The 25306-nt window shown below is 36.1% G+C and overlaps 2 protein-coding genes across 3 annotated transcripts; both read right to left on the bottom strand.

The window, feature by feature from the left end:
* Positions 1-8405: 8405 nt before the first annotated feature.
* LOC128680167 (facilitated trehalose transporter Tret1-like) lies at positions 8406-13414 on the bottom strand. The gene is made up of 2 exons (XM_053763034.1): positions 13247-13414; positions 8406-10990 (listed from the first exon to the last, which is right to left on the bottom strand). The coding sequence occupies exons 1-2, from the start codon at positions 13404-13406 to the stop codon at positions 9723-9725; spliced, it is 1428 nt and encodes a 475-aa protein (XP_053619009.1). The 5' UTR covers positions 13407-13414; the 3' UTR covers positions 8406-9722.
* A 3281-nt stretch (positions 13415-16695) lies between these two features.
* On the bottom strand, positions 16696-22058 carry LOC128680210 (facilitated trehalose transporter Tret1-like). 2 transcript variants are annotated; one of them, XM_053763172.2, is made up of 3 exons: positions 21906-22058; positions 19504-19639; positions 16696-18585 (listed from the first exon to the last, which is right to left on the bottom strand). In XM_053763172.2, exons 1-3 carry the CDS (start codon positions 21927-21929, stop codon positions 17300-17302), a joined length of 1446 nt encoding a protein of 481 aa, XP_053619147.1. In that variant the 5' UTR covers positions 21930-22058; the 3' UTR covers positions 16696-17299. The 2 variants fall into 2 exon arrangements, with proteins under 2 accessions (XP_053619147.1, XP_064292845.1); XM_064436775.1 differs by lacking the exon at positions 19504-19639 and having other exon boundaries at positions 21906-21980.
* Positions 22059-25306: the final 3248 nt, after the last annotated feature.

The raw sequence follows: 25306 nt of genomic DNA on the forward strand, positions 1-25306 counted from the left end.
CCGAGACTTGTGATTTGTCTAAGCCGGTTCCACACTGACCTCACGCACGACAGGATGCGCCGTGCCCTTCACCGTAAACGGGTTTGACATACTTGTAACTTGTGTCAAAATAAGAAAATGTTGATGCAGTGATCTCATAACATACCTAGTTAACATTAAGAAAGCTTTTTGATGGTACGGAAATTACAATTTCTCTTTAGATATAAAATTTCACTATTTCAAATCATAGTCTAATTAATTATCAGATATTCGCGTGTGTTAAGTAAATGTACAGTACCGTTTAAATACTGTATTTCTGTATACCCAGTCTAAGTAAATAGACTTCTGGAAAGGGAATTAATTAAATTCATAAAAAATAAGTACCTAGGTGATACTAGCAGGTGTTACTAACACCTGGGTGATCCAACTTTAATTCACAAACGCACTAACATCTGATTTGACATTTAAAAATCACGATTTGTGTAATTTTGATTGTATATAGTCATTTTTTTACCATAGTTTTGATATATTTGCTTAGTTAGCAATCTTATCAACATCATATCATAATGAGGCATTGTCAATCGTTAGCGATAACATTTGATCATGGTCAATTTTATTTAGTTTCTATTTCATTCTTTGTTTATTAAATTATATATTATTTTTTGCTCCGATATCCTATTACAGTACCTAACATTCTGAGGTACCTAACGAGAACGGTGACAACATTAAAAGACCATTACTTCAATGAACTGTGATCTGAACTGAGGTCTTCAAAAAGGGCGTGAAAATATTCATGTGAACCCCGTGTTGTAGAGTCCACAGGTCGTAGTGACCATTCCCACCAGATGGCCTGGGATGTTTGCTTAGTAGAGTACCTAATATAAACATTTTACATTTCCTAGAATTTAATGCATTGCAATTAAGCTAAATTTTATAATTATGTAAAAGCATATAAGATATGGTGGATATATATACCTATATACTAATGTGATTATGTTACCTAAAACAGAACAGTAGCCAGTATCGCTATCACATCGATCGAGATCGTGCGCCTTGATAAACAATTCAATCGGAATTCCTAGACTGACCTTCAAAGTTACACGTAGATAACATAATTCTATATTGTTCATATGATTAAATCCCCTCCATTAAGTAGCTAGGTTTTCCTAATATCTACATAAATATACAGCTAAGTACCTAAAAGGTAATGCTTCAAAGGCACTTTTTGTAATTAGAAGTTCAGATTCAATACGATTAGTATTAATTCGATTAAAACTTTCGTTTTCATTTATTAGTTTCAACATTAAATTAAAGACAGACGGACGGACGGCGGATGGATGTGATGAAAACTGCCGGACGTCTGGTGAAACTTCACGAATGATCGATCAAATTCGATGCTCACAAATTAATTTATATGTATCCTATGATAATTTGTTACTTTGTATCGAAAAAAATGTATTTTTTTATGTTTTGCACATGTATGTAATTATTTTGCGAAACTTTCAGTTACATATGCAACTTGGACGAGTTTCGTTATTTATCTAATTATACTATTTAAGATGTATTATAATATTTAACAATTGCGCAAAAGAGGCAAGTCTTGTCCGCTAGTGGGACCCAACGCATAATAATAGGCTGGTTGATAGATAAAGTGTTTACCTACGTAAATCTATCTTAAAACACAATTTAGATATTTACAGAATAGGTTGAAGGAAAACTTTGCAATATATGCTCGCGCGTGATGTCATACCTATATAATGAGTCATAAAACAGCCTTGCTAACACGCATTGTAATACGAACCACGTTTATTGGAAAGGCCGGTAGTGTCGTCGCATAAATCTTACTGATACCCTCTAAACATACAACAATTATTAACATTATTTTGCATTCAAAATGAAGAGGCGAAATGTTCGCTAAATTGGGGCAAGTTCTGGACTCTCGAACATAGTGCAGATTTGGATGTGCATTCAATTAATCAGATGCATCATAATTTAATGTCACATCATATCGAGCTGAACCTACGGTCAATCAATATTTCATAATATTAGGAACCTGGAATTCTTCAACTTTAAAAATTAAAAGAAACAAATCACCCACATAAATTGTTGGACATAAATAGGAAGCAGATGGGTCCAAATGTCATTTCGGCCCTCTGTTATACCTGTTCAAGCCAGTTCATGCTAATTTATCAAAGAAAGTCTTCTGTTCGATTGTTTGTATTGATTAAATAATTATTTTTTGTAATAAATGTAAAAGTCTCCTGTAAGCGACATTTGAGCTCAAGGCAGGCTGATCGATGAGGCCTGTGTTTTCAACAATGGCGGCAATTATAATAATGATGGCAGTCAGCGGACGTCATCGTCACTTGCAGGTTGAATGCCGCTGCGAGGACAGACCAAGGCCTGCTAACAACATTTGTTATCTTTACAATCAGAATTAAAAATAATGATAACGAACTAAACCGTAAATAAAACTAGTGGCTCTGTGAGGCAGAGCTCGCAAGCTGACGAGTACCTATCGAGATGGTAGATGGAAATAACTTTTCACACCATATGTTTTCATGAAATATTATCTTGGATGATGTTCGTTCCGATAATAGTTTTAATCTTCTTCCTCCTCTATCCTGGCCATCAAAATCGAAGGGCTCCAAGAATGGAGCCAAAAATGATTTGGTACCTATATCTGTGAATGTAAGTATCCGACAAATAGGTGACGCTGAACCTACATACAACTACTTACGATAACCGATACGATTAAAATATATGTATATATATATATAATACCTACTTAGTCACATTACTTAGATTAATCAAAGTTATTTGTAATACTTCCGGATGTAAATTGTCTTGAAAAGGGCTGAAATGCATGAAATTACATGAAGGAGCAATAAGAACTTAATTTAATGAGGTTTTACAACGTCGCAATCCTCTGACTACAAGCTCGTCGAGTAAAGATTAGGTATATTGTATATAAAAAGCTTCTGTGACTTGTGGCTAACACACATTTTCTAAACAAAGGTAGGCAAGGACGCTCGATTAAATTCTCTTTAAAAAAAAATCTAGATCAAAATCGGTTTAGTTGTTTGGCTGCTACGATGCTACGGACAGACATCAGGACGGACAGACCTCCTTAGGTACGTCGACCTGTGATAATATTGAACTCTTCTTTTCGGATGTCCAAACTTTGAATGAATTTTAAATCTATTGTCAGGTTCATTGAATCACGCTGATTGTTATCAACGATGACATGTTTTGTTTTGTTATTGTCGTCAAAGCTACCTTCGATATTACAGGGAAGGATAAAGTATATGCGCGTAAATTGAAAGTTTCTGACGAGGATAAGTATTAGGTACTAGTCCTTCGATTATAGCAAGAATCAGTACTTAACTTTCTGTGAAATATTATAATCAATGCTTTTTAATATATTTTCTGTTTTTAGCTTTAGATGTTAGGTTTTTTAGTCATTTTGAATATTTAAATCAAACTTACGTTAAAACGTGAATCACAGATAAAAACAGCGTGAGTCACCGATTAACGTCACACTTACCTACTTACTATCAATTGTTTTTACTTTTAGATTGTTGGATGTCATCTCGGACGATATCGTGACGACGCACGGTTTCAGCCCACTCTAACAGCTGAGAGGAGACGGTATACGACGTACACCTATCTTGTACTAATTCACTAAAATAAAAGTATGTTTTTATTTTTATACTTAGTCCTTATTTTTAATGGATCAAAATCTGCACATTTTTTAGATGAGGTAGTTAATTTACACGGATGGTAAAATCTTAAATAATATGGCAAATACCCGGCAGTAGTTTAGGTGGAAACTTTTTGGGGCTTATTCCTGCAGGTCCTGTTAGAGAGCTCTTTGTCTATTAAAGATGAAATAATGATGAAGTAATGCCATTGATCAAGTCACCACAGTCAACAGACTACCAGATGTCATTATGATTAGGTGAGGTGATATTCAGTGATACACATCCAAATTTACACATTATTAATATTAGTGAATATAGAAGAAGAACAACAGTTGAGGCGCTATTGAGTCTCAAACATATAAATTTTCGCATTAATAATATTAATGAGATAAGTAGGATTACTATTGTGGTTGATTGCAGAAATCATTATTGTTATCAGTCCTATTTACACGCGCAGCAAACGCGCGACGGTCACCAAACACGTTATCGCGATGATAACTCGGCCATGTCCTGCCCGCATACCACGTTACAACCAATTATTTCGCTAATTATGGTATTATTAGGATTCTTTAGTAAATGCACATCGCTAAAATTGTGTAAAATTCCTAGTCGAAAAGTTGCTCAAAACAGACTAAATTAGAACGCAGACTTCAAAAGGGTCTAGACTTGGATCTTGTAATGCTGAAGTGGTAAACAATAAAACTGGACACAAACCATCACCAAGACCTGCCAGCAGCCTCCAGACAAAGTAACAACCTGCAATCATACGCAACATCACTTATTTTTATAATTCTCATTTTTTCAATTGAATTCTTTTCAGCAATCAATTGCTATTAAACTTCATTAATGTTGATAACGTGTATAATTTTAGTGAACGTATGATTTTGTCCGCAGAGGTAAAGCTAAACGTACATAATGTTCTGTGTTTTATTGCGCTTTACAATGCTATGCCGTGTGGGCGCAGGTTTTTGCTTACCCAAGTCTTTACCTGTAGGTAGATCACTACGGTAAAGAGTTGTTATTCATCCTTACATATTACAGAGTCCTCTGCCACGTCTGTCTGTCTGTTCGCGATAAACTCAAAAATTATTGATTTTCATGCGGTTTTCACCAATAGTGTGATTCCTTAGAAAGGTTTAGGAGTATAATTTATTATGTTTTTACCCGAGCGATGCTGGATAAAACATGTCTCTAAATCCAAGTCTTGTCACAGAGTGATATATAATGTGTATATATAAATTTCAAACTATTCTCGAGTGAGATCTCAAAATAGTGAGAGATAACGGTTCCGATTTTACAAAATTTTAAAACATTGCGCACTACTTTATAAAATTTGAAGCTGTAAGTACAACGAAAAATAGGTAAGTTTTATAAGCATTGAGCACCTAACTACAAACAATAATGAGTATCGTCACGTATCTTGCAGTCAACAACACATTTATCTACTCGTAATTTATAGCAAATGCATCTTTACATGCATTTCTTGTAGCCATCCTGAAACGAAGTGCAAACTGCACACGTGCAACAAATTGCAACTGTTAGTGTTGTGGCGTCCTTGCGCTCTGTGAATGTTATCTCCAACAATAACTTGGTAATTTCCTATTGTGTTGTCAGGGCCCGCATCCGATGTGAAGCGTGTTGGCGGTAATTGTAGTCTGTTTACATCATTTCCCATGTTTCATGAGTTTCATGTCGTGCATGTCTGTGAAGCATGCCTAGCGACTGAATGTGCTTTTTTATTTTACTAGCTGCATCTCGGGGTTCCGCATGTGCAGGTAAGTATTTGGCGTAATTGACAAATAAACATTGATAACTGGACCCGCGCGTGGGGCCTTTCAAAATCTATGGATAATCATAATTTCCTATAATCATTTTTATGAAAAAATAAAAAAACTTTTTTTTACGGAAAAAACAATTTGGTTTTTCTTTTCGAACTTTCAGCGCTAAGCAGCCGCATATTATTACTTATTTTGAAGGCAGCTATAGTTTTTTATATGGATTTGCCCATCGGGCCAGACCAACTGTCCACAAATAAGGGTACATTTGGTCCACGTCTTCCGGACGAATATTACCATAGCTTACATAGAAAGTAGTTTTGCCCATGGACCAGATTTTGAGCAGCCCAATTGTCCCTTCACTCGATTAATCAAATGCCTCAACTGCGGTATCACTTAGATCGTGTGCGATTCCTACTATGAGCAAATATTCTCTTGTTCTTATTGTATAAATTATGATTTCTATAAGATACTTGTCGATACTTGTAGATATTGGTCTCTGAAGATACTTGTCGGTCGCCATCTGGCGGGCAGAGCAAAGCTGAATGCATTCAGTTTGTTCCTTAGCTTGAAGCGTTTACATTTTATTTCCATTGTATCCGGTCTGTCTTCTGTTCAGTTCTGTAAGTTATTAATTAATTTGATGTGTCAAATGTAAATTGTTTCAACAGACAAAGGATTAGTATTGCTTATTTATGGGACTATCTTCACTTTTTTAACCTGTTCCGGCCCACTGCTGGTCGAAGGTCTCCCCCAAGTGTTTCTTCAACCTGAAATCCTCACTTCTTTGCTTGTCCAGTTACAAATTAAGATATGTTAGGTATATAGATATGCACACTTCGTGCAAATTGTATTGGCGTGTAAACATGTATGAAAACGAAATATAAAGGTAAGGTATTTTGACCTAAGGCAAAAGTTTGTGTACTGTTACGTCTTCTTGCAGACTGCATAATGAATCAATTTTGATATATAAATACCTATTTATTATTTCCTGGCATAATGCACAGTTTCTACATGTGAAAAACGTCATGAATTGTACCCGTTGATACTCTTCTATAACGCGCATATTATTATTGCCGAGTTGTGATATTGCGCAATCTAATCGCAGTATCGGCGAGAATCGATGTAGCATTTAATGCTACGTGAACACGAATGCAGACGGAATGTTCGTGATGACCGCGTTACACCTACTTGTTTAATTAAAAAAATACTTTTTATGTTAGATGATAAATCATCGCCGGCTGAACTGCAAACAGTCCCGCTCATCTTCATAGACTGAAAAAGGTTGCACCCCTGTGGTTATAGAGAACTATGCACTTTGCATTAGCTTGCATGATCGTACTTACATTACAAAGATGTAATTTCTATTCCACGGCTGTTCCAGGGGATTTTGTCATATATAGCTGAAGCATTATAAGTACCTACGTCAGAAGAATCTAAATAACTGTCGTCAGTAGACGTGTAAATGAGGTAAATCGCAGAGATTGCCGCCAGCGACCTCGACCCGACCTCTGCCATCGACTGTTGTGTTTTATACTCATTTTGCAATAACTAGTCGCTCTGTAATCTTATAGCTGGGTAATCATTAGAATAAAAAAACTACATTATTTAATATTACGAGCCTTTCGCCTGTCTCATTCTCTCCCTAGTCTGACCGATGTACTTACTTACTATTCGGCTTGTCAACAAAGTTTACAATAAAGTTCTATTTCCGATTGATCTGATGATGAATATTTGCTCTTCACACACTTTCACCCAATATTTATTAGGTACTAAATTAATTGTTTGTTTTACAGACTTGAAAAATACGGTCATACTAAATATATTGCACGTGTCGTTACCGTACCCGTATATACGAGTAGGTACACAATACTTTTTGTGATTATCTTCTTCATCTTTAATAAAAATAGCACATCTCCGTGTAAATACATGTTTAATCTACCAGCATATGTCACCAGTCACGCTCGAGCGTCCACACAGAACAGACACCAGCGTGGGAACCACAGCGGCGCGCGCGCACAATGTGTAGCCTTCGCGGGACGTGACGACAGCGGTTCATTCATCACGAGGTCTCAATAGATCAACTAGTTGGAAACATCACTAGCTTGGTTATATATGAAAATACAAGAAAGACTCCGCACATGCAAAGCAGGCGCGGTAACAGAGTTTTATTGTACTTATTTAGAACAGACTATTATACATCAGCAGACATTTTCAAAGACCAAGGGTAAAGGGGTTGTGAATAAATTATAAAGATTAAATTTTAAATTTAGGAAGCCCCCGACTGCGAAGTTTTAGGCATCTTCTCTCGCAGAAAAGAGCTGACGATTTCTAAATGGCTGAACGTGAATATACATTTTGCTAACATCGCTAAGAACACTCTCGATTAAATTCTCTTTCAAATAAAAAACGTTAGATCAAAATCAATTCAGCCGTTTGGCTGCCTCGATGCCACGGACAGACACGCAGAAATGTTAAACTTATAACTCCCCTACTTTTCTCGTCGGGTGTTAAAAAAGTTTTAAAAAGTCACATAATTTTGATGGGTTGACGGAAAACGTTGAAAAGAGAATAGGTACCTAGTGTCCTTATCAATACAAAACTAAAGAGTAGCTAGAGCGATGTTATATTAAAAGCTAACAAGTAAAAAAGAATTTTACTCGTTATTACAGGAAAAGGTAATATGGATAGAGTAGGTCTGTACATATCAAGGACACCGATCATATCTTTATCCAAAATAAAAAAGGCATATAGGAAGTACAGTTACAGTTATACATAAATATAAGAGCAATAACACAAGGAACAATGGTTGAAAGTACATGTGTGTGGCGCGTGCCGTAACTCCTGATGAGAGAAACCTGGCGACGGCGCCTGTCAGGGCCGACCTGGCGCGGTCACGTACGTCCCACGTAGGTGCGACTAACTGTTCTACACTACATATACACGCCACAGCCAATACTGTATCGACGGCGACTTATTGGTCTTTATTAATATGATTCGCCGAGTAGACATGCTAAGAAGATTTTTGTACACTAACCGTGGCCTGCGGCGTGGGGCGTTTGAGTATGTCGACGTTATTCTCTGAATAATTCCCATCAGTATATTCCTTGGAATGATATGATAAGATATTAAGTAGGTACTAGCGACTCGGCTCTAATGGCAATTGTTTTAATGTATAAACGGTACAAACCTTCGTTATAAATTATCTCAACAACAACGTGGTAACGAGGTTTCAAAGAAGAAATTTTAGAAACAGACAGACGTGGCGTGATAATCATGTAATTACTTACAATAAAATCTTTGTTCATCCGTTTTACAATAGTAGTTTTGTTACAACTGTTGAAATTCTATTGGAATCGAAATTCATACAGTAAGCTTTGCTATTTTATTTATAACTAGCTATTGTATATTTATAACTACCAAAATCGAAGTAAATCGTTTTACATTTTTTCCGTGATAAAAGTATATGACATAAATTTCAAGTAAACCAACCCAGTACTTAGTTCATTATTAGACTTTCCTATGGGGCCCCATAACATCACAATTTTACATATTAACATATATTTCTTTTATCTGTGGTATTAACCGTTATAGTTTACACAAACATTCCAAATTCAAGTGGCTAAATGTTTTTATTTGATTTTACTTCGGAACTCGTACAATTTTTCCGGGGAAAAAGTAGTTCCTTGTGTATAAGATGCTCTGCGGGTTTCAAGTAATTCGGAGGAGTAGTTCATTATTTGACTTTATTTTGGTATTCAGCAGTTTTCTAGGATAAAAAGTATATATAAGATGTTATTCCAGTACTTAGGTACATTAATTCCAAGTTAATAGGCTTTATATTTGGCTTTCCTACGGGACCTTCACAATTTTGCAGGATAAAAAGTATAACACGATTTTATGCCGGTATTTACTTCATACCTAATCGTAAGTAGATCGACGGGGTAAGTGACTTTTCTACGGGAATTCCAGATTTTTGGGGATAAAATATTACCTCTGCATACAGAAAGACAGACAAAAAATTCAAACATTTCATGTAAGTTAGGTACATACTTACCTGAAATCTTTGAATTTTTTGTCTATATCTTTAGATAAGCCTATTCCACTAAAATTTTTCAATAAAACAATTTGGACCCTTCTTTAGTTTTATTTACATAAGCATGTATGTATTGAAGAATAATGTAGTTAATGAAGCTGTATAATCAACAAGAAACGTCTATTATGCCGAACTATACTTAACTATGCCTAACTATTATCTTAAAATCTAACTGTCATCAATCATTTTCTTTTTTAATGTCTCGTCTTCCACAGCGTCGTATTTCCCGGTCTGCAAGTAACTCTCGATTTCTGGCAAACTCCGGTCTTTGGTCTCCGGAAGGATTATATATAATAAAACCAAACAAATTAAAATAATTATGGCAAATATAGCAAATGTTCCATAAACATTAAGACTTATTAACAGATATGGTGTAATTTTTAAAGCGATCATTAGAAGTAAAGAGAAGAATACTCCGGATACTGCCGTTCCGGCTCCTTTGTAAGACAAAGGAAATATTTCTCCAACAATTATATACGGGAATGGTGCACAGCAAACATTTGCTAATACAAAGTATACAACAAACAATGACAACGGAATCCAAGACTCGTATGTAATGAAGTTCTTTGACGCTACGTGCAAATAAAGACATACAGATGTTAACACAATCAATGACAGTGCCCCAGTCGAAAACAACAAAACACGTCTCTTCATTATTCTAACCAAAACTGACGAAAATGTTATACTAGAGGTTATTATCAAATCTATAGATAACGTGTAGTAGAACGACTGTACTTTATCTCCAGTAATCTCACCAATGATTTGAGAAGCGTACGCTGGAAATACATGTCTTCCGCTGAATTCTGATAAAAAACCGGAAATTACGACAATCAATAAAGGTTTGAGAAAGCTTCTTTTCGTGAACAGGCTCAAAAACTTCTTAATCATAACTGTTTTTGAAAGTCTCGGGCTTAACAATGTTTTTTGTAATTTTAATAAGTTGTCAAATTCTTGGTAAGTCCTATCATTTCTGCCTCGTAAAGCAAAAAATACATCTTCGCATTTCTCTAAAAATCCCATTGAAGCAAGCCAAGATGGGCTCTCTTCCCAGGAGCAGACCAAACCAAACGATATAACGAAAGGTAGAAGAGCTACTAAGGCAATATTCCTCCAGTCAATGTAATGGTTTAGAACATGGACGGCCAAGTTCCCGACACAGACAGCTGCAGACTTCAGATTCAAGAACATCCCTCTGTTTTCTGGACTCGTGTACTCTCCCAGGATGACGGCTCCAAGCAGCACGGTGGCGCCGCCGGACGTGCCGCCAAGGACTCTGCCGATCATCAACGTTGTGATGTCTTTGGAGAAGTAGATGAAGACCCAGCCGAGTGCTCCTGGTAAAATGGCCAGGGCGAATGTGGTACGCCTTCCGCAAGTCTCCATGAGGTAGGACGATGCTAAGAACCCCGCCAAACTGGACAATCCGACTGATGAAGCTAGAATGCAAATTCCAATGGACTCATTAGGTTTTGCTGGTTTTTGTATAAAAACTTAGATATACCAGTTGCTTAAATTACTTATTTTTCTCATTTGTTATAATCAAATACGGATTTACAAGAACATCAATGAAATCTCATACATAGAGGAGGTACTCCCGTAGACCCGGAAACATTATAGTCTTACAACACCATGTTACAGAAGGATTTTTTATATATGGTATACCTCATCCTACTAATATAATATTATAAATTCGCAAGTTTGTGAGGATGTATGTTTATTACTGTTTCACGTAAAATTATTATTATTATTATTTTTTGTTTCTTTTTCTCAGCATGAGCTGGTATTATCATATCATTTACGGGCGTAAACCAAGTAAATGATAAGATTTTATCTATTTTATGATCCTGATAGGTCAGTCTGTCCGTTTTCGTCCATTTGGAGAAACTTTCGGACAATACGACATGTATTTAAGATGGCGGCTTTTTGCATAGGTATGTAAGTAGAGGGTCTCAGATCAAGAAGTTGGAGGCTATGGTGTAAATTATTATTATATGTTATTATTATTTACTGGATGAAATTTGGACCACGGGTAGAGAATAAGTTTATCCTGGAATAAAACATAGGTTACTTTTTGTTCTGAAATTCCCACTGGAGCAAAGCCCCGAAGCGTAGCTTAGCTAGTCAGTTATAAGTTACTTTTTTATTTAATGTAGATGACGTTTCAACAACCTTGTAGTAGCCGCAGCCAGACTAGAGTATTAATAACTGAGTATGGAGTATTATTGCCGGGTTGTTAATAACATGAGTTTGTATACCGGTATGACTCAACCACCTTTTTTGACCGGCTTTTGTCGACCACCACTTGCTTCCGGTGAAGGAAAACATCGTGAGGAAACCTAGCACACTTGATTATTAATTTTTGTGTGAAATGGAGAAGGCAATGGCAAACCACTCCATTAATAATGCCGAGAAATTTGTTGTGTGTATTTCATTTCACGTAATGACAACGATCCTCAGCCATGAGGAAATACAACTATGAAGAGATGTGTTCAAAGCGCGAAACTTTGAAATACATTAGATACCTTATTCTTATCAAGTCAAACTATCCTTTTATGAATTTTTGCTTTGAAGCAGGTTCCACTGACAATAAGTCAGTAGAACCTGCCAAAATATAAAAATGCATTATCAAGACCACATTGCCACATGCATTATCAAGATCTTGATACAGAGAATTTGATACATACATACCGGAAGGATTTAAAGTTAAAAGTATATTTGTAGGCTGAATCAGACAAACCAAGTTATCAATATGGTAAAATATTGCTGTACACATGCACACAATTCACATCAACACACACACCCATCATATACACACACAACTAAAAAAATACTGAAATTTAATTTATTTTTGATTTGAATTGTAAAATTTCTATTTTTATAAGGCATAATATTATTATTTACCTAGCCTTATTGACTACAATAAGGCTAGGCTTTTGTAACATCTATATTTTCTGCCCTCCTTACACATTAACTCCCGCACAAAATCTCAGGGACAGGGGTGTCTGAATATCTGCGTTATCTACAACTAATTATAGTTGGGGATAACAGAAGTGAGACATTCCTTTGTCACTTTGATATTAGAAAATATTATAATATGTTAAAGTATTGCATACTAAGTGTGGATTGGGATTATTTACATCGACACCGGCAAATCTCTGCTCTTATTTTTTTGTAGGCGTTACAAATTGTAATAATGTAGATTGTAACGGAACTCCGTTATAATAATAAATAATAATAAAATAAATAATAATATATGTTTATTGGGTATCTATGAATTACAATGGTTGTGCATGTTGCTGGAGCCTCCTTTTAAGCAAAAATATGCTTGTGCCAGGAGACTCCGCTCCTTCCTTCCTATGTTATTTAATTTAATTCTAGATACAAATCACAATAATTTCATTAAATTATACACTTTCAATACGTTAACACAATAGAAAATAATTTTAAATTTAAATGAGTCTTTTTGCGGACCCTGCTTCCTCGGTTGCTACTATGGGTGCAACCAAGTGTACGCTTGCTATGATAACACTATTATATTTATTAAATTACAATTTTATTATATACGTTATTAATGCGGTTATATTCCTGATCATATCCACCCCATGTACCTACCCAATCCGAAAATCAAAAAAGTGATTAACATTCATCAAAAGTTTCGCGTTAATATCACTTGTAATATATAATTTCCATACCTAGCCAAGAAGCGGTGTCCAGATCGAGCATGATCCCCGAGCTGCCTTCCAGCAGCGCCGGCAGCAGACAAGAGGGGAAGCTCAGCATCATGCCCTGGCCCAGCATCGCGAGGAGGACGCCGGACACCACCAACAACTGAAACACACGCACCCCGATCATTATTCTTGGTGCCATCAAATAATTGTTTGAAATCTAATAATAATGACGACCTCGGTGGCGCAGTGGTAAAGTTCTAGCCACTGAACCGAGAGGTCCCGGGTTCGATCCCCGGTCGGGTCATGATGGAAAATGATCTTTTCCTGATTGGCCCGGGTCTTAGATGTTTATCTATATATGTATTTGTTATAAAATATAGTATCGTTGAGTTAGTATCCCATAACACAATCTGTGTGGGCTAGCTCAATCTGTGTGATTTGTCCTAATATATTTATTTATTTATTTATAATCTAAACTAATTGTATTCTATGTATGTCATTATTCATATTTAGAGAATATTTCCTGAAATTTTGATTTTATATTTTATACGTAACATTATTAAGATCCAAGATCTCATTTTCAAAATGCGAATTAGTGGAAATGAGAAATGAGACATATAGACAACTATCTGAAGCTAAAGTTGTATCAAATTATTAACACATGATTTCCAAATTTTAATTAAATTAATTTCGAGTCCCACGAGCAAGACATTTTTAATTTATATTCTCGGGACAATGCAATTAAACATTTTTGGTTGCAAATTTGATTACTGCCCTTTTTACCAGGCACTGTGAAAGCGTGATTAAAATGGAGTAACGTACCTGTGTGACGACGAGGACGACCATTCTCCTCCTCTGAAGTCAGGCCTCTAAGAATTCACTACAACAATAGCATTACATTGAACGATTACCGATACCAATTAAAGTATAATGAAATTTGAACTGAGAAAAAGTTGTGCAGTAGCCATGGTTTCATCTTTTTAAAATATTATTTTTATTTATTTCCTTACAATAAAATAAGCACTTACATCGGCATTAATTATTCCTAAAAAAATAGCACCGGCTTCAGATGCAAATTTCTTTGTTCTTATAATTTACTAGAATTTGCCCGGGGCTTCGCTCCCGCGGGAATTTTGAGATAAAATATAACCTATAGCAATTTTGGATAATTTACCTTTGTAATGGTAAAAGATTTTTTGAAATCGGCTTAGTAATTTCGGTGATTACACGCCTGAAACATATAAACTCATAATGTCACAAACTCACAAACGGTTACTGCTTAACATAGATAAAGGTGTTTCCAATAAAGATTTTCCATTTGGATGAATATCTGAAGGTTACATATAAATACATCCTCTTTGACAAGGATCAGTGGCTGTAGGCATCGCTTCCTGCCCGTTAGATATGCAGAATTGGGCATAATCTTCCACTCTTCCATTAATCGGGTTCGTGGATTACTTGCTATTGCGATTGTCACAGTGTATTTACATGAAGTATATAGTAGTAAATCATCAACATCATCTGCAGCCCTCCGTGACCCACTGCTGGGTAGTAAATACACGGAAATTACTAAACTTGTTTGCGTGAGACTGAAGAAGCAAGCAAGCGTTTGGTTCGTCGTGATATTTTGAAGACCAGAGTCGCGGAGCGACAATGGAATGACCGATTGTGTTGGGTCAGATATGGGTAGCCATGGCCGGTACTCACGACTGTCGTGGGAGTAAACGTGTCACTTACTTCGCTTAAAGCAGTATACATATAAGTAACATTAATTCACCACCGAATCTACAAAAAAATGGAACCTGGCTTTTAGGTGTTACAGCCAGAAATTAAAGCAGGAGTACACACAGATAAGGAATAAAAATATATATTTAATTCGTCATAAAACGCTGTGTTGAAACTTGGCGCAACCACTGCAGGGAGTCTTCGTTATACGATACTCTTTTTACGATTATAATTATCTAGTATTAACTCTCATTGAAATATGAAGTGTTTAGTTTCCATTTAAGTTTATCCACAAAGGAGAAAACAAGCTACCTCGAATAAAAGACAAGCAACTAGACGTCAGAGCAATAAATAAAGATAATTTCATCAGTTGGATGGATAATCGGGTGTAGATGACAAATTTGTATTATTCTGACGAATCGAGGCGCCTATGTTATTAGAAATACCAAAAAAATACTATGATAATGACAATGCTTTCAAGATATCACAAAAATAAAATAACACATATTCAGACTCGTCCAAACGCTCCATTTGATTTACACAATTGACACAATTGATACTAAAACGTTACGTCACTATAGAGTATCTTAGGGAAAATATGTTTGTTCTAACAAATAAACTAACTTCGCATTTATAATATTAGTTGTTGGGATTGGGATTCCCTCTAGACTATACCATAATAATTATAATTCTAATCCTAACTAATGTCATAAATGCGAAAGCAAGTTTCTTTGTTCGCTCTGTCTGCTCGGCCAATCTGATTGCAATTTCTATACGAGTGCTATATGAATTTTATTGTTTTGCCGCCGGTGATAATGCGTCATATTAGGTGCTGGTTTACGTACAATTTTTATTTATTATTATTTTCTATTTTATATATATTTTCAGGACAAAAACTATAGATATTGAAATATTACATAAAAAACTTGCATGAAAACCCAACATGTGCGGGTTTCTTGATTGTTTTTTTTTTACCTTTCAATCACAATATCACGACCCCACCTTCATAGTTTAATTTATGGATTGCGTGATTCCTCTTGCTAACATTGTCGTGTTACGGGCTAGAGGTGATTGCGATAATAATTGTTACAGATTTGAGGGCGAAGTACGGGTTTACATTTCAATTTTCACCATCGACTCGCTGTGATTTGTTTGCTGCGTCTCAGTGCGAATCGACTCGATGATGAGATGTAAATAGCAAAATCGCACTACGCACACCTCTGTGGAGGGCTGAGCGGCTCCGAAGGCTAGGCTGCTCCCGCAGATACTGATCGTAATAAATTAAAGAGCCTATTTGTTACAAAAATATAAACATTGTGTACGGCAAGAATGTTTAACCAAATCAAAGTCAAGCATAGGCTGCGTTTTCCGATTAAGTATATTGCGTGGACAAAATGGATAAAGTAAATAAATAAAGAAACAAATGACAGCTTGTTTTTTCGATGTGTATGTTGTCTATCGGTCAAAACTTGCGCTAGGAACGTATCGTGAAGAACTTCTTAGTTCTTACACGATACCGTCAATGTCATGTATCAATTGAGGATGAATCATAAAATCTGCTTTTTGGTCTTTTCTCACTCTCATCTTAATATTTTTTCTATCGAAAGCTCGAAATTGTACAGTTTAACCATGTTAAACTAACAGTTAATTACTTGGATTACGTGGTTGAGTGAAATACTTAGGCTTAATTATACGTTTGTCTACTACAATTGGGGCTTTATATAACTAGTAAATTAAAACGATATAAATAACATTTAATTTTTTATTGAAAGTATTTACATAACCTTAGAGTTAGAATAAGCACTCACCAAATGATTAATAGTAAGTGCTTATTCTAACTGCGCATTTTTAAGTGCTCCATCCCGCATCTGATTCAGTATAAAAATATTAAAATTTGTATAAAAGTATATAAGTAAAATTATTATGTATAATTAAGGCTGAAAACAATTAAATACTACATCAAATTGTGGCACTGCAAGGTGCAAATATGTTTAATAGACCTGATGAGATTATTATTAAACAATAGAAATTTGCAGACATTTGTTTCGGTATTGAAAAGATATCCAATTCTGAATACTAAAACCGGTAATTATGATCTGCTTCTCTACAGTCTTCAGATACTTCAGTCAGTCAGATACAACAGTAGGTTTTCGACATATACAGTACCACGATTTATTTATACTAACAATCTTTAACATTATAATCATGCAAATATTTTTAATAACTAACTATATAATCTCAGAGGTAATAGGTATTGATTTAAATTATAAAATTGGTCACTTATAGAAAGTTAGTTGTTAATTGCCATTATCTTCATCCATCGACTTCACGCCCCACTGCCGGGCCCCCATCTTATGGCAACATTTTAGCTTTTACTTCATCATCTTTATTTTTATTCTCATCATCTCTGAATTTACCAAAGTTGAAGTAATCCTCGATTTCCTGCAACGTCCTGTCTTTCGTCTCGGGCAAAATGAAGTATAAAACTACCAAAAATCCAGCCGTTATCAAAGCAAAAACTGTAAACGTTCCGTAGACGTCAAGACTGACCAACATGTACGGCGTTAACAAAAGACCCAAGTTTACGTCCACTGACATTAAAATACCAGCAAGACAAGAACCAGTACTTCTATGTGCCAATGGAAATACTTCTCCCAATAAAGCTAAAGGAATGGGAGTACAACCTAAATTCGCCAAAATAAAGTATATAACAAATAATAGTAAAGGTACCCAAGTATAGTCCGCTGATACTAAATCATTGGTTTGTAAGAACATGATTGCACATACTAATAATAAAATTGCTACTGAACTAAAACCTGTAGAAAACAAAAGAGTGCGTCTTTTCATCAACTTTACTAATACAGATGAAAACGTCGCACTCAACGTGTTGATCAGATCGATAGCTAGCACGTAATAGAATGACTGCGCTTTGTTTCCAGTTACTTTTCCGATAATTTGAATAGCATACGCTGGGAATATGTGTCTTCCAGACGTTTCTAGCAACATCATTGATACAGTAACTATTAGAAGAGGCATAACAAAGTCCTTTTTCAAGAATTTTTTAAAGAAATCCATAGTTCTTTCTGCTAACGTCATTTTCTTTACAGGTTTAGATAAACTAATTTTCTGCGCTCGAATCATTTCTTCTAATTCATGAATTGCCTTATCTCCATTACCCCTTAGCCATATAAAATTATTCTGCGACTTTTCGAACTGTCCTTGAGATGCCAGCCATGCCGGGCTCTCAGGCCACGTGCAAACAATACTTAAAGCTGATATATACGGGACAAGCGCTATCAGAGCAATCGGCCTCCAATGGAGGAAATGACCTAAAATATGTACAATGGTACCTCCCAAACACACTGCAGCCGTTTTCAGATTAAGAAACATTCCTCTGTTTTCTGGATTGGTAAATTCTCCGATGACAACAGCCCCGAGCCCCACCGTACCACCGGCGGTGACTCCGCCCAGGATCCTGCCCAGCAGTAGGAGGGAGACGCTGTCGGCGAAGTAGATGAGCGTCCAACCCAGCGCGCCGGGCAGGATGACGAGGCCGTGCGCGACCCGACGTCCCCATTTAGCCATCAGGAACGAGGACAAAAGGAAGCCAGGGATGCCAGCCAATCCCACCGACGAGGCTAAAACCAAAAAGAAGTTAATATATTAAACAGTGTCAATTTTGAAATTGTAAAATAGCAAACTAATACGACTCAGTAGTCGTATTATCAAAGAAGTTAGGAATATTATAGTGAAAAATTGTCCGTTGCTTAACTGGATAGACAAACTTTAAAATTTTGTAAATTGCAAAGTAGTACTAGAGGTTTAAAAACTATTGCGTACCTAGACTGTAGGTATACTAAAATGTTGTGCGATATAATAACGTCTGTATCTGTTTTTGTTTAAACTTTGTTATGTTTTATTGCGTTAATAACAAAATCGGATTAGGCATCACGTATTATGTACATATCTACTATCGTAAGGTTACTCTTCCCAATTACGACATAGTAAAATGGGGGTTATGAATTTACCCATTACAAATAAAGTAAGAAGGAACTTAAATCATAGGATTTGCGAGATTGATGAGGATGGTAACAGTATATTAATGTGATACAACTTGGTATGCATGTGTTATTCATACGTTTTATCTTAATCTATTTAGGTACCATATTAGAATTGAGTTTGCCTAGATACGTTTTATTGCTGCAAAAGCTACATTAAACATAGATAGTCGTGCTTCCTATATTGTAGCAATACTTATTACAGTTATTGTTATACTAAGCTTATATTTGTAAAAATTTACATCCCGTGATTTTTGTGACATTTGAGTTTTTTATCATATAAATTAATTACACTATGAAGTACTTCGAGTCATCGTGTTTGAGGATTAAATCTACTAGAAAGTCGCCGAATAATGTACTGTAAAAAGTATCCTTTTTATTTCTATTTGACTATTAGTCTCTTTATGCAAGAATTAACCTCACTGTTGATGACGATTTTATCAGTAATCGATGAAGCTTGCCGATGGCTGAACTACATCAGTTGTTGCAGCTACGTACATATCCAGGCGATGGTGTCGAGGCTCGCCTTGATGGGCGCGTCCGGGGCCTGCAGCGCGGGCACCAGGCTGGACGAGTAGCTCAGCAGCATACCCTGCCCCACCATGTTCAGCAGTACGCCCGACACCGTCCATGCCTGCATCGAATTAAGGTTTGCTTACTCATCTTTTAATGTTTATATGGTTATGGTTTTTCGACTGACCGCCTACCTGACGTCAACCCTTTTTGGGAATGCCATCAGCTGCCAGGACGGAATTTTTTCCTTAGTTGTGTCGTGCGATATCCACTGGATGTTATAGAGTGGTTCTATTGTAGGGCGCAGATACCACAGATAGTTTGCTAACTATAAGTCGATTAAGTTTTTGCATTGGTTTAGTCAATGGTGTTTTCGATTAGTCAATGAAGAGGATCGTGTATCCGCATGACGTAGTAGAAGAAGTCCTCTGGACTTCTCATGGATAAGATGATGACAAAACAATTTACGTGAAATGCAGAATAGTGGTTTAATAAAAATTATATTTCACAAAGATATTTATCCTAATTCGTATTGGTGTATTTAGAAACTTTTGTGCTCAATTCTATGAAACACAAAAACTAAGTAAGTAATCTATAATTATTATCTCAGGTACAATTTTTATATTATAACCGCTTCTAACTTTTCCGTTTATACTTGACCAAGTTAAAAACTATGTCTTAGAATTATCAGGCTGATACCCTATTTATGGGCATATTCAATTTATTGCGGCGATAGCTCGCACACGAACTCTATCAGCTGACCGGCGCGATGCGAGTCGACGACTAATTGATGTGCTGACAGGCGCTGGGTATTCTTAGCTGCCGTCGCCTGGAGTGTCAATGGCTTGCGATAGCCTGGATTGGATGGTCAGTGTCGTGTCTATAGAACTAATTTTATATGGAACTTTATGGCAGTGTATTAACCATAATCGTTGAAACCCTTATAAATAATTTTAATGTAATATTTATTTTGTTCTGTCAAAATTTTAGAAATGACAAACACAAGATAACATTCATGCGGTTCGTAGTCGAGGTAAAAGATAACTTCACCGTTATTATTTGCACATTCTACGATCTTCGCGTAATCTTCAGTTATTTACTGAGATGTAAACTGTATTTCAGGGTTCCGCAGTGAACAGTATTTCATGTTTGGGGAGGGAAAATTGGTTTTTGTAAAATGGGAAATATTTACAAAGTGGTAAAATTTGCCCCCATTTACCTATTGGGTGCCGATTGAGCTGAAATTTTGAACACGCGTTAATTTTGTTTGGCTTTACCTTTATTTGCTTGAGGAACTTCTCAACGGTTTGCTGCACGCACATTGTCATTGTGTGAATGCTATGAGATCTGATTCTCTCTGACGATAGTAAAAGCCTGTGTCAAAAGTTTCATTTTTGTAAAAACCTATATGCGTTGTCCACTTTTATTTGCTCTACAGAACCTGTGTTAGCTAAAATGTAGGCTTCAAATGTTAAAAACAGAATTTCGGAACCGTATATCGTGAGTTGTGACTATATATTATATGTAAGTTATTATTCCCGTAGAAAAATAAAGGTTATTTTTTATTAAGATTTTACAAAAAACATTTTTGAATTATGTAACTAATAATAGATTTTCAAAATTATCCTTTTTCCCGAGGGTCAGGAAGCACCCAGCCGTCGAGCATCAGACTCCAGTAACAGAATATTAGTTCAAATAAAAATTAAATTAAATGAAACTTACTAAAATAAAACTAATTTATTTAAAAAATACTTAAATCGCCATCGTTGTCCGATAGAGTTCTCAGAAGGCTGGCGACATTATCTCTTTGTATAAATGTTTGCTAAAATAGTCACCACCTCTTGGGCAATTTTTTTAACAATGCATTTTACTGCCGAGCACTGCGTGTAAGTTTAATGATGACGCCGTCCAAGAATTAAGGCTAAAGAAACTCACATTAGGTATGTGAGTTCCGTTTCTTTACAAACAAATATATCCTGAAAACACAATACTTGCCTCCACCAGCCGTGGAATGTTTTTTCCCCACACTGATCGTAAAGCTCCATCAAATCAAGGGATAGTAAAGTTTCAAATTCACTTCTAAATATATTTTTGTATCTTCAATAAATCTGTATTTACTTATTGCGATTCTAAGTATATTCATAGCACTTTTAAATCGGCAAATTTTACGACGAGACTAGTTGACAGAGTTTTGATTTTAAATTAAATATGGGAGGTTCAACGGAGATCTCATAATGTAAGTCAAAAAGAAAGGAAAAATACTACAATATTTTCATCCCCTTTTTGTTTTATTAGAGCTATGAACTAACTTTAACTTTAATTTAATTTTGTAAATAAAATATCTAGTAATAATTATGAACTCACTGTTAAAAGTATGTAATTGTTACCTGTCTCACATAAGGCGTCACCATCCCGCGACCAGCTCACTACAACCCTGCTAGGAAGCGCAAATCACAATGATCCTGTATACGACAGTTGTATTATATATTAAATGATTGTACCGCACTAGATAAATGAGACAAACATTATCGTGAAAGCGTGCGGCGGCGCAACTAAGGAATCAGACTTTCCGTAATTCACCAGTTTTATTCGATCTAGGTCGCAATCTTGAGCTAGAGGAAAAAATATGACGTTGACGTCCAATTTATAAAAAAATATTGAAATTGATTGATTGTTCACTTAAGTAATTAGAGCAATTATTATTCACGAGACAGTTGATGTTTAACTTTCGGAAAATTAATGAATTATAGATTGACCATAAGTATTAAGTGAGAGTTGGGCCTCAGCTTCGAGGGTTCCGTATCGTCCTTGAATACTTTGTTACACGAGAATAATAAAAAGAAGATGGACTACGTTCGTAACAAAAATATTTACTAATTATTGCGGAATTTTAGTGGGACAAATATACCTTTGTGTGATGGCAAACTCAGGAGAATCTCTCTCTTTCATCTGAGCATTTTCACGGTTCCTTTGTCAGTCATTTAGCGTCGGAGCCCAGGATCCCGTTTCCTATTTTTTCGTCTCCACTTCGCACTGTCGTCGGCATCCCTAGTTGACAGATCATCGGTACGCATATCATGCTTAACCACAACAAGCCAGCATTACTTGGGTTTGCCCCTTCTGTCAGGCCAGGCGGGAGTGATATGGCCAGACATTTGTTCCCTATGTCTACGCAAGACGTGGCTGTACCAGCCCAGGCGGTATTTTACCTGGGGAATTATTTAGACTAATTCAGACAACCCGGACATTTTTCTGTTCAGTTTCTACATTTGTAAAGAAAGAATATCGGTTTCCCTTCAGGGTGTATAGAGACGAAATCACGAGAATGGTGAGAAAAATACGTCAACCTGTAACGTGCGAATTATCATAGAGATTGTATCCTCAGAGTCAACAAACACCTTCGTACGTCGTTTGTGGCCGTGCAGTAACTTATCGAATTCTTGTTTGCCTGCGCGCCGTTGTGCTGAGTGTATCTGGTTGATAGGCCTGAGACAAAACAATTAATCGGAGAGTACCTTTCGGAGAGTTCTTTTAAGTTGCTGAGTTCCTACGCTATATTAGAAGGTGATATAGGCAATTTAACGTTTCAGATTTGGAAAAACGCTAACAGGACTCCAGGAAACACACATTCAAGAAGGCGAAGCATAGCGAATAAATAGTCAAACATTTCCCTAAACTAAACGTAAATTCATGGCATTATCGCTCAGTTCGAACGGCTGTCTGAGTTAAGAGGTATATCTTACTAAATAAATCCAAAACCATACTGATAATATACATTTTAAAATATGTTTGTTTGTGTATATTTGATGTCAAAACGAAGTGTTTTAAATTGATACGGAAATAGCTATTTTAAAGTACTTAAATTATTTTGTTTTAAGTATAAGTTTCATTATAACTAATACTAGATTTTGACTGCGGCTTCGCCCGCGTGAAAGTCATAGCAAAATGTCAATTTTTTTTATCGTGTATTCTGTAAGACTGGTAAACATATAAGATTCAAATTCGTATTTTTTCTTATCTTAGTTCAACTTCCTGTTTCCCACTACGTGTCTCGTCCCGCTACTTGTCCCGGGCTTGAATTGCAAGCGGGATTGGATTTCCGTCCACGTAGGAATCTTGTACCGTTTCCTACACATTGTCCCACCGTGTTCGCAATATGTCCCGCCCCGTTTCCCACTATTTGCCTCGCCCATATTCCACTACGTGTGTCCGTCCCATTTCCCGCTACGTCTTCCACTTCCGCTATCTGCAACGCGTGCCATCCTATTGTCCACGCCGTATTACCGTCCCGTTTTTTTTAATAACCACAAACATAAATCAAACATTTTACGGGTCTTCAAAAATAATGAAGTTTCATATAAATATTCACCCCTACATCATTTCCCTAGAGATGCAATTAAAAAAAAATAGACAATGCATTATTACACATATTTTCTTCTTCTTCTTCCTCTTACTTAACATTTCAAGTTATTTTCACTCCAAAATGATGAACAGTATGTTTACCAATTTTCAGCTTTTTATCTTGAAAATTCTATTAAGTCCCATACTATTTTAACCTCCCTTTTGATGGTGTTGAGGGTTAATTTTCAGAAAAATCTGAAACACGTGTTCTAATTTGCTGTAAACAACTAAAACCCAAATTTTCAAGTCACTAACTTTAATGGTGTAGAACTTTCATATAAGTTTTTCACCCCTTTCACAGGAAATTTGCAAAAATCTCTTAGCGCTCACCTACACTCCCCAGGGAATCTATATGCCAAATTTCAGCTTCCTATGCCCAGTATTATCGGCTGTACGTTGTCTGTCAGTCAATCAGAAACGCAAGAGTTTTGTAAACATACATAGATTAACTAATAAACATTAGTTTATTTATTATTATGTACATTACGTTGGAACAAATGACGTTTTTCTGGTAATATAAGTTTAATGTACGGCGTAGAAACGTAGCAATATCGTAGCAATTAGCACTGTGGCCATAGGCTGTAGCTCATGCCGCAGCATATAGCTGAGCTGGTTACCTTTTCGGCTTCGTTTTTCGAGTTTTCCATTATTAATAACTTCCTATAAAGTTAGGTATATTTTAGCATAATATGTAAACATTATCTATCTTAAGTGTTTGCCCGCCAAGTAGCGTGTTGACAAGGGTTAGGTGTAGCTGTGAAAACACTGATTATCAACCACCCTATTTATAATATATATTTTAGATATATCACTGAATATAGATAAAATAAATATTACAATTACTGTTTGTGCCAAATTAAAACAATTATCTCTATTGAATAAAAAGCAATAGCGCAGGGGAACGTTTTTGCTAGCATGGAAGCGCAAGGCGCACGACGCGCCTACAACGACATCACTATATTTTTACTCATTATTTTTTCCACTATCTGATGTAGCGATTCCGTGGTAGGGGTCTTTCTCCCTTGCGATACGAAGTTCTTGTTACATCATTCCATAGTGTGACCCGCAGTCTGTGTTTTGGAAATCATTCAACAATGTCAACAGCCATTTTAATGTCTTCGTTGCTGGTATACTGGTTTTCCTTGTGGATTGATACGAGTATGGGAGCCGGCCAAGACCCACCACCAGCGCACGGGCTCAATGCAAAGTAGTGACTTTTAATAAATATACCTCAACTTTTAACTTTATTTACGGCCGGAGGAGCTCTAGCTATTTCATAAATTTTTAGTCTGTATATGTCACATTACACAAGTGTATACTTAGAAAACAACATGACATTAGCGTAAATAAAACCTAGCACCGTTTAAAGGAAGTTATTTTTAGAGTA

This window comes from Plodia interpunctella, chromosome 23 (assembly GCF_027563975.2).
Source record: "Plodia interpunctella isolate USDA-ARS_2022_Savannah chromosome 23, ilPloInte3.2, whole genome shotgun sequence".
Classification (NCBI taxonomy): Eukaryota; Metazoa; Arthropoda; class Insecta; order Lepidoptera; family Pyralidae; genus Plodia; species Plodia interpunctella.

Excerpts from the sequence above, each read along its gene's own strand:
- LOC128680167 (XM_053763034.1), bottom strand. The coding sequence starts at position 13,406 with ATGATCGGGGTGCGTGTGTTTCAGTTGTTGGTGGTGTCCGGCGTCCTC. Across the intron at positions 10,991-13,246 it reads GGACACCGCTTCTTGGCTAG|CTTCATCAGTCGGATTGTCC; the intron begins GTATGGAAATTA and ends TTTGCATTCTAG.
- LOC128680210 (XM_053763172.2), bottom strand. The coding sequence starts at position 21,929 with ATGGTGACGCCTTATGTGAGACAG. Across the intron at positions 19,640-21,905 it reads TGACGCCTTATGTGAGACAG|GCATGGACGGTGTCGGGCGT; the intron begins GTAACAATTACA and ends AATTCGATGCAG. Across the intron at positions 18,586-19,503 it reads CGACACCATCGCCTGGATAT|CCTCGTCGGTGGGATTGGCT; the intron begins GTACGTAGCTGC and ends TTTTGGTTTTAG.